Source organism: Electrona antarctica (genome assembly GCF_951216825.1).
Source record: "Electrona antarctica genome assembly, chromosome: 24".
Classification (NCBI taxonomy): domain Eukaryota; kingdom Metazoa; phylum Chordata; class Actinopteri; order Myctophiformes; family Myctophidae; genus Electrona; species Electrona antarctica.
Window position 1 is genome coordinate 28,904,921 of NC_136803.1, and position 9,983 is coordinate 28,914,903.

The following is a 9,983-nucleotide window of genomic DNA, read 5'->3' on the forward strand; positions in this document are numbered from 1 at the left end:
CTGCTCATCTTCACTCTCCTCCTCTTTACTTGGCTGTGGTGCAGATGTCTCCTGGTCAGTACCGCCTGTGTTCATGAAGTGAAAAGATGAGACAAATGTATGGGATGTGTAATTGATGGAAAATAAGTAATTGTTTTAAGTACTGTAGTATGGTAGTGATGGCATACCTGACTCCTTATCAGAAGGAATCGACTCCTCATCGTCACTCTCCCCTCCTCTCTTCTTCTTCTTCTTACTTGGCTGAGGTGCAGATGTCTCCTGGTCAGTACCGCCTGTGCTCATGAAGTGAAAAGATGAGACAAATTTATGGGATGTGTAATTGATGGAAAATAAGTAATTGTTTTAATGCTTTGTGTGCCCACACAACACTTAAAAAAAAACCCCAGGGTGCCCACTTTTTACATTCATTTTTTGACATATTGTTTTTTAATAAAAACAAAAAATAAATAAATAAATCTTTTTTTTTTTTTTTTTTTGCAAAGGCGTCCACAGACGTCTTGGGCACTACATACGGGACGTTTCCCAGGACGTCTGTGGACGTCTTGGGCACACAACCTGTAATAAGTACTGTAGTATGGTAGTGTTGGCATACCAGACTCCTTATCAGAAGGAATCGACTCCTCATCGTCACTCTTCTCTCCTCTCTTCTTCTTCTTCTTCTTCTTACTTGGCTGAGGTGCAGATGTCTCCTGGTCAGTACCGCCTGTGTTCATGAAGTGAAAAGATGAGACAAATTTATGGGATGTGTAATTGATGGAAAATATGTCATTGTTTTAAGTACTGTAGTATGGTAGTGTTGGCATACCAGACTCCTTATCAGAAGGAATCGTCTGCTCATCTTCACTCTCCTCCTCCTCCTCTTTACATGGCTGAGGTGCATAGAGACTGACATTTTGTCGGGACTCCCGCGGGACACGGGATTCCCGCGGGATGGGATTAATATTTTTAATTATCCCGTGATCGGGACGGGACGGGAATGAAAGTTAACGGGAGTGTGCAGGAGCGTGAATGACGTTGGTCGCGCTGCCAAGTTCCAACCAAAAGAACAGAAGCACCCATTTTTGTTGTAGTCATCTTTCTGTGAGCCAACACTCTTTTGACTTGCTGACACAGGTCAAAAGAACTACATAGTTACCCATAATCCAGCAGTGCTAGTGCTGCCTTCCACAACACAAAAAACTCCTCCATGCAATCCAGTCGGGCTGGACGTCTTTTACAGTTTTATATGAAGACATCGCAATGCGGCCGTGTATAATTCTGCAATCTGCATCGCGCCGGTGCCGTGATTTAATCGATTATTTATAGCCAGATCATCCTGATGCATTTGTTTCCCCTGGCAGTGGCAACGTTGCAACTTTCAATTGTGATGCTACGTTAGCTACATGCTAACGCTGTTACTGTTAGCTAGCTCCCTGAAGTGAACAGCTGTCTGAGCAAATGTTCAATACATCGTCTCCCTTCTTTCTCCCAACCGAGTCCCATACACCAGTGGTTTCCAAACATGTTCGTGTCAAGGACCCCTAAATCGACATTTATTAGCCCGCGGACCCCATAAGAGAAGATTTTTATTACGGTTCTAGCTGTGATTCTCCACCATTTTAATTTCAAGGACCCCCAGTTTGACATGCATTAGTCTACGGACCCCCATTTAATGGCATTTTTATTGCTGCTACCCCCAAATTATATTGTAAAAAAATCAATCAAGTTAATTTAACTCTGAGTGTACAAATGGAACAACATTTGGTTCCATTTGTACACTCCCATAACATAATTTGTTAGACCCATAAGGGTCCATTTGGTTCCAACCTATTATTTAGCTGGGGACCCCCTGGAACTCTCTCAAGGACCCCTGGGAACCACTGCCATACACATAGACTTGTACACTGAATAAATATTCATATAGAGTTAAATTAACACTGAGGGTTTGTTTTATCTTAATTGACAAAGCACTTGTTAACTGTTAAGCTTTAAGTTCTGTTCAGGGAAAAACAGTGTCATAGGACTTAAATTAAGTGTCGGAACTGTATTTGGTAGTCAAAGTTAGATCCAACACTTTATTTTAGTTTTATTGGTAGGATATCTGTCTTGAGAAGCCAGAAGTGATAGATAGATAGGCCTAGATGGATCGATGGATCGATCGATCAATTGCCTAATGACTAACTAAAAAAAAAAAAAAAACAGGAGCGGGATGGGAGCGGGAGTAATTTCGAGTGGGAGTGGGATGGGATCAGGAGTCATTCTACAGGAGTGGGACAGGATTGGATTTTTTTTAAACTCTGGCCCAGGATTGGGACAGGACAGGATTTTTTCTGTGGGAGTGGGACAGGACAGGAGTGAAAATCCACTCCCGTGTCAGTCTCTATACAGTCTCCTGGTCAGTACCGCCTGTGCTCAGGAAGTGAAAGGATGAGACGCATTTATGGGATGTGTAATTGATGGAAAATAAGTCATTGTTTTAAGTACTGTAGTATGGTAGTGTTGGCATACCTGACTCCTTATCAGAAGGAATCGACTCCTCATCGTCACTCTCCCCTCCTCTCTTCTTCTTCTTCTTCTTCTTACTTGGCTGAGGTGCAGATGTCTCCTGGTCAGTACCGCCTGTGTTCATGAAGTGAAAAGATGAGACAAATTTATGGGATGTGTAATTGATGGAAAATAAGTAATTGTTTTAACGCTTTGTGTGCCCACACAACACTTAAAAAAACCCCAGGGTGCCCACTTTTTACATTCAATTTTTTGACATATATTCTTTTAATAAAAACAAAAAATAAATAAATACATCTTTTTTTTTTTTGCAAAGGCGTCCACAGACGTCTTGGGCACTACATACGGGACGTTTCCCAGGACGTCTGTGGACGTCTTGGGCACACAACCTGTAATAAGTACTGTAGTATGGTAGTGTTGGCATACCAGACTCCTTATCAGAAGGAATCGACTCCTCATCGTCACTCTTCTCTCCTCTCTTCTTCTTCTTCTTCTTCTTCTTACTTGGCTGAGGTGCAGATGTCTCCTGGTCAGTACCGCCTGTGTTCATGAAGTGAAAAGATGAGACAAATTTATGGGATGTGTAATTGATGGAAAATAAGTCATTGTTTTAAGTACTGTAGTATGGTAGTGTTGGCATACCTGACCCCTCATCAGAAGGAATCGTCTGCTCATCTTCACTCTCCCCTCCTCTCTTCTTCTTCTTCTTCTTCTTACTTGGCTGAGGTGCAGATGTCTCCTGGTCAGTACCGCCTGTGTTCATGAAGTGAAAAGATGAGACAAATTTATGGGATGTGTAATTGATGGAAAATAAGTCATTGTTTTAAGTACTGTAGTATGGTAGTGTTGGCATACCTGACTCCTCATCAGAAGGAATCGTCTGCTCATCTTCACTCTCCCCTCCTCTCTTCTTCTTCTTCTTCTTCTTACTTGGCTGAGGTGCAGATGTCTCCTGGTCAGTACCGCCTGTGTTCATGAAGTGAAAAGATGAGACAAATTTATGGGATGTGTAATTGATGGAAAATAAGTCATTGTTTTAAGTACTGTAGTATGGTAGTGTTGGCATACCTGACTCCTCATCAGAAGGAATCGTCTGCTCATCTTCACTCTCCCCTCCTCTCTTCTTCTTCTTCTTCTTCTTACTTGGCTGAGGTGCTGATGTCTCCTGGTGCATTTTGGCCTTAATGAAGTCCACAGACAAGCGTAACAGAATAACCCTCGGGGAACCAACTTTCACGGTTTCCGTTGCGTCACCAGACTCCTCATCAGAAGGAATCGACTGCTCATCTTCACTCTCCCCTCCTCTCTTCTTCTTCTTCTTCTTACTTGGCTGAGGTGCAGATGTCTCCTGGTCAGTACCGCCTGTGCTCATGAAGTGAAAAGATGAGACAAATTTATGGGATGTGTAATTGATGGAAAATAAGTCATTGTTTGTTTTAACGCTTTGTGTGCCCACACAACACTTTAAAAAAAAAACCAGGGTGTCCACTTTTTACATTCATTTTTTTGACTTTTTTCTTTTGCAAAGACGTCCACAGACGTCTTGGGCACTACATACGGGACGTTTCCCAGGACGTCTGTGGACGTCTTGGGCACACAACCTGTAATAAGTACTGTAGTATGGTAGTGTTGGCATACCAGACTCCTTATCAGAAGGAATCGACTCCTCATTGTCACTCTCCCCTCCTCTCTTCTTCTTCTTCTTCTTCTTACTTGGCTGAGGTGCAGATGTCTCCTGGTCAGTACCGCCTGTGCTCATGAAGTGAAAAGATGAGACAAATTTATGGGATGTGTAATTGATGGAAAATAAGTCATTTTTTTTAAAAGTACTGTAGTATGGTAGTGTTGGCATACCAGACTCCTTATCAGAAGGAATCGACTCCTCATCGTCACTCTCCTCCCACTCCTCGTCATCCTCACTTGGCTGAGGCGCGGGTGTCTCCTGATCAGTACCGCCTGTCCTCGTAAAAGTGAAAAGATGAGACAAATACAAAAATAGAATCAGAGAAAGAGAGAAACAAAGACTTATGTAAACAAAGAGAACAAATATGTATTTAAACAGAGAGAGAGAGAGAGAGAGAGATATGGAGGAAGAAAGATTGATGTTAACAGAGCGAAAGCAAGGTGGATGCAAACAGAGAACGAGAAGGATCACTAACGGTCATGCTCTCTCTCTTCTGCGTAGTTGACAACATTGGTCCGCTTTCGGAGCCTTCTGTCAAGTATCTCGATCTTCCTTTCATGATGATGAACTGGAACACACACACACACACACACACATGAATATAAAATATTTATGTTTTTATGAAACAAGTACAACACATAATAATAATACATCCAGAGATCGGTTGCAATGTTTAAAAGAACAATCTTTTCATTTTTGTCAGGCTGGTATTAAAGATGAGTTGAAATGGCTTTCCGCCAACTCCCGTGTCGTGATGAGTTTCCATGTGAAACAGCATAGTATTAGTGTATACTGTTGTTCTGTATTGATGGTGCTTCTCATCGTTATATCTTGCCTTTGAATCGCTGTATACGACAGTACTTTACTTACTCTTAACTGCTGCGCCGCATCTCGACAACCGCTTCCTCAAGGCGGCGGTCCAGTCCATCAGTGCTGAAAGACACATAATATGCACCATGCATATTCAAATTATGTACAGTTGACATTATTTCCATCCACTTTCCACAGCATAATTTACAAATGCATCTGCTATACAGATAACTTTCACGTAGGAAAGAGGGGGGGGGGGGGGGATTATTTTTTTAGTTTTAACTAAATAAACAATTCATATCCAATTTTAATATTAGGCTGGAAATAAGGTACAGATGAGATTATTGCCACTAATAATGCTGGAACAGCCAACATGGAAGTGAGATCATGTTGTGACATTGAGGTTTATGGCTTATGGGTCTGGGTCTTGGTGTGGAGATTTAGGGCCGATTCATACTCCTATTTTACCGCTGTTTCGGCACTGTAGTGCCGAAATGATTTCGGTTAGTCAGAAATGTTCAGTAGCACCGAAGAGCCGACTTTAGGACGGTCCCCGCCCCCCGAACCTCAAATGACGTCACATTGTAGGCTCTACAGAGTCGAACCAACTTTTATTCGGCTCTAAAATAAGAGTATGAATCGGCCCTTAGTGCATGGCATTTTAGGAGGACTTCACTTTTATACCAGTATGTCCTGGGTCATCAACCACATCTGTAGACAAATATTTTGAGTGAAAATGTAAAAATATAAAATAAAGGCGAAGGCCACAAAAGCAAATAAAAACAAACAAAAAACAAACAGATATAAAGAAAGATGGACGCAGGCAGAGAACGAGAAGAAACCAGGATCACCAACAGTGGTAGCGGAGTGGTCATCCTCCACTACACTTACTTGGCTCGGTGTAGTCGACAACATTGGTCCGAATTCTGAGAATTCTGTCACTTGGGATGCGACGCGTCTTCTTTAGCGGTGGTGGATCATCTGGAACATGCACACACAAAATATAAATAGGCAAAAGAAAGTTCCACCACGCCTCAAGCCTCTGGTAGGCTAATCTGGTGCATCTCAGAGGCAGGCATTTACAACGTTTCGATGTATCGGACACATCTTCATGACCTGACGAAGATGTGACCAATACATCGAAACGTTGTCATTTTTGTACTTGCACCCTGTCAATTAAAAAGGGCTTAAACTGTCTGAGTTGCTCCAGTGCCTTCCTTCCTCTTAATACAAAATATAAATACTTAAAGTACAATAAATAATAATACAACAATTTGTGAATTCTTGGCTGGATGCAATGATTAATATAACAATTTGGCAGATAGCCTAATGATATTTTTCCCCCCTAATTTTTGTCAGGCTGGTGTTAAAGAGGAGTGTATAATGTATTTCCAGGGGGATAAAACGTGTTAAACTTGAGTGTATTAAATGGTTAAAATGTGTTAACTTGTGTGTGTATTTCTCTTTGAGACAAGCAAAGAGAAAAGTGAGATCATCCCATCTCATATATTTTCTTTATCCTATATACAGCCATTAGCACCTTCAATCCAGGACAGCATCCGTGTCATTTTAGATCGTGCTGTAGCGATAATAGGTATCATCAGACAACTATTTAGGATTTAAAGGGTGGATTTTGAATGGGCCTCAGGTCTAAATGGGTTGGTAGTAAATAGCAACAGTAAAGTAGAGGAGTATAACTTGAGGAACACCCCACGGGGTGTATAATTGATAGAAAATAAGTTATTTTTTGGCTGAACTACTCCTTTAACCCATTTAGACCCGACTTAAGAATAAAAAAGTCTTCTAAATCCTGAGTTTTCTGAAATACCTCATGTTTCTATATCAGTGGTGCTCAAGGTTTTTCATGTCAAGAACCCAAAAACTATCTGTAATTGGCTACCGACCCCCATCTGAAAATATGTTGTTCCAGGGACCCCCCAGAAGCAATGATTTGAGTTAAACACGTTCGCTCTGAAAGATTATGTTCAAAGATTTGCGCCACATTTTCACGATTTTTCAAAAATAGCAGACCTACAAGCTCGTAGCGCGGCACTCGGTGCCGTGCTATGAGCTTGTAGATCTGCTATTTTTCAACATAAAGTACAACATAATGCTTAAAACACCAAAGGGTGTAGTACTGTAGTGCGGTAATAGTGTTGGAAATACCAGACTCATCAGAATCATTCCAGTCCTCGGAGTCGTCGTCATCTCTCCGCATTTCCTCAAATTTCCTCATAAATTCTGGCACTTTAGAAGTCAGACCTGATAAGGGGGGGGGGGGGGGAACCCCACAGACTGTTAAACTCGTGTATGGATGGATTCTAACCATACAGCAAAAAAAATGTGTATGTTTGTTTAAATGCTGTAGCCTATGTCATTATTCCCTTATTTAACGTCGTTACTGTGTTATACCATGTTATACATTACCTGAGGAGAGCTTCTTCTTTTGGTTTAAGTATATTATCTTCTCAAACTCCTTCAGCTTGTTCCACTTCTTGTCAGAAAAATGAACCCTCAGGTCCTCAAAGTCCTGTAATGGACAGAGATTCTAGGAGGGAATATCTATCTGTGGAGTTCACTAACAAACTGGTTTACTAGTATTTCCCCAAAATGTAACAATACAAATGTAAATGTAACAATAAAAAAAAGAAAATTATGACATACTTGAACATAGTTGCTACAAAACCTTTGGATAGCCATACGGGCATAAACAAGAAGTTTACAGGTAAATTCAGGTCTGATAATGATGTGCCGTGCATGTTCAAATCATGCATACTGTACTTAGTTTACAGACCACTTTCCAATTATTCTTTTTCATTTTCTTCTATTCTACACGCCAATAATCATAAGCCCACAATGTGTCTGAATCCTTTCAAACAATTCATGTATGTAGAGTTATCTATTCAATCAGTCCTTTACAAAAAGCAGCATGGAATCAACCTGTTCATCTCCATCAAACACCAAGCTAACAGACTTATGTTAACATTGAATAACTTCACACACACTATTGTTCCCTCTCACCTTATCTGATACATCACTCATTCTGACTGCAGTCGTTTCTGTCACCTAAGTGAGAAAACAAAAGTTGTATTTGTATTTTTTATATATAACGTTGGTTCAACTAGCAAGTAATTAATACACATTACATAACAGCAGCAGTACAGAATAATGAAGGTAATATGAGTTTAGCTTTAAGACTATAGATCATCTACTAAAACAAAATGTGAAGTAGATGCACACAGTTACCGTCTGAAATACTAATGAACCATTGATTGATTGAAATATTTATTAACAGTTTGCAGAATTACAGTACATTTCAAGCACAAACTCAATACAAAGGCTGTTAACTGTGAGTGGACGACCCAATTAAGCATTACACTTGTTTACAAGAGGGTCCACCATGTTCAATTCATCAAAACATTTAGAGACGTACAAATAGACACTTCTATATAGCCAAAGAACAGAATAGGAATGAATCATAAAGGAGGTAAAAAGGGAAAAGAAACATATACAGTGAGGGGAAAAAAGGGTGGGTGGTGGGGGGGGGGATTAAATTGATTGTGTTTTTACTGTTTTATGGCACCACTGTGTTTTAATGGCTGGTTTTATCATTGTCATGATTCACCAGGATCCTGATGGCTTATTTATATTCTTAAAACAATGTATATAAAAATAGTTTTGGAAATCAATATCCGGGGAAAAAAAATTAACGGCTTATTTTTGAGTGGCACCATAGAATGGCCACCATTATAGAATGGCCACCATTATCACAGGAAGAAAGTGGTTGTCTTCCTGTGTTTCGCAGCAACAACAAACAACAAAAACAATCAACCGAGGTCCGCCGCAACGCAACGGGAGTGTCCGACGTTTCTTCACCCAACAAAACAAGAATCAGATCAGATTTTGCATTGTGAATTTGTGATGATAGGAAAGAAAATGCATTAACGAGGAGGAGGTAAGGTTCTCGACTTGATCGGGTCCCACTCCCGTTACAAACCGATACACTGGGACTCGTTGTGTATTCAAATCTAATTCGAATCACACACCACTCCATAAAAATACTAAATAAATAAATAAACCAATATCTTAAAAAGCAGAATATTATGCCTGGTCAAAGTTGAATGAATAGAATAATAATTAAAAAACGTTCGTGTAATTGTAATATACGTTGACTATAAATCTAAATCAAACCACATATCATATGCCAGATAATGCTACACCTCTTAAATGTACATGATGTTCAGTGCTTAACTAATATTCTAAGGTAGTAAGGTGCTTACCTGTGCACGACTTATATACTAGGTGCAAGACGCTTAGACATGACAATAGAGATAAACAAACCACGTTTGACCCGCTACCAACGTAAGCGAGAGGCTGTCGTAAAGACGACCGTAACGTAAAGCAGTGCTGTCGTAACACTTAAAGGGCACTGCACCTCGCGCGCGCGCGCGCGCACACACACACACACACACACACACGCACGCACACAATCTTATGTTAATGTTATTGTGTAAAAAAATAACAAAGTTAAAAGGTCTGTATTGAATGACATAGGGATATGGATAGGGTTAGTAATGGTCAAACTAACAGTAATCACATACCCAAGGCACTGTTACGTGTGCCAATGTGCAAACACAGCAGCAAGTTTCTTGAGTTGCTGTGATAGGAGAAGGATATCAAACGGAACACAACCACCCTAAAGACTAATCATTGTGTATATTCCTGCACTATACCTGCATCCAGTGATCTTGGTACATAGAAATTGATCTATTGAAGATTCTGACTTTCAAATGTACATCATTTTTGTTTTGATTGTATTTCTGTATTGTTGTATTGTGCTTTCTGCTTTGGCAATGTAAACGTATGTTTTCTCATGCCAATAAAGCCCTTTGAATTGAATTGAATTGAATTGTGTGTGTTGCAGGGGTCCATTCAGCATGGTGCGGCGCTGTATCAACAGAGACACAGGCCAGAAGTTTGCAATGATGGTAAGACACATGTGGGT

The 9,983-nt window shown here is 40.4% G+C and overlaps 1 protein-coding gene across 1 annotated transcript; it reads right to left on the reverse strand.

The window, feature by feature from the left end:
- Nucleotides 1-3,948: 3,948 nt before the first annotated feature.
- On the reverse strand, nt 3,949-9,361 carry LOC306917611 (uncharacterized protein; the record flags this gene model as incomplete). The annotated part of the gene is made up of 10 exons (XM_079495909.1): nt 9,259-9,361; nt 8,000-8,044; nt 7,406-7,508; nt 7,145-7,240; nt 5,870-5,959; nt 5,039-5,101; nt 4,644-4,736; nt 4,339-4,440; nt 4,070-4,233; nt 3,949-3,972 (listed from the first exon to the last, which is right to left on the reverse strand). The coding sequence occupies exons 2-10, from the start codon at nt 8,018-8,020 to the stop codon at nt 3,949-3,951; spliced, it is 756 nt and encodes a 251-aa protein (XP_079352035.1). The 5' UTR covers nt 8,021-8,044; nt 9,259-9,361.
- Between the last annotated feature and the right edge of the window lie 622 nt (nt 9,362-9,983).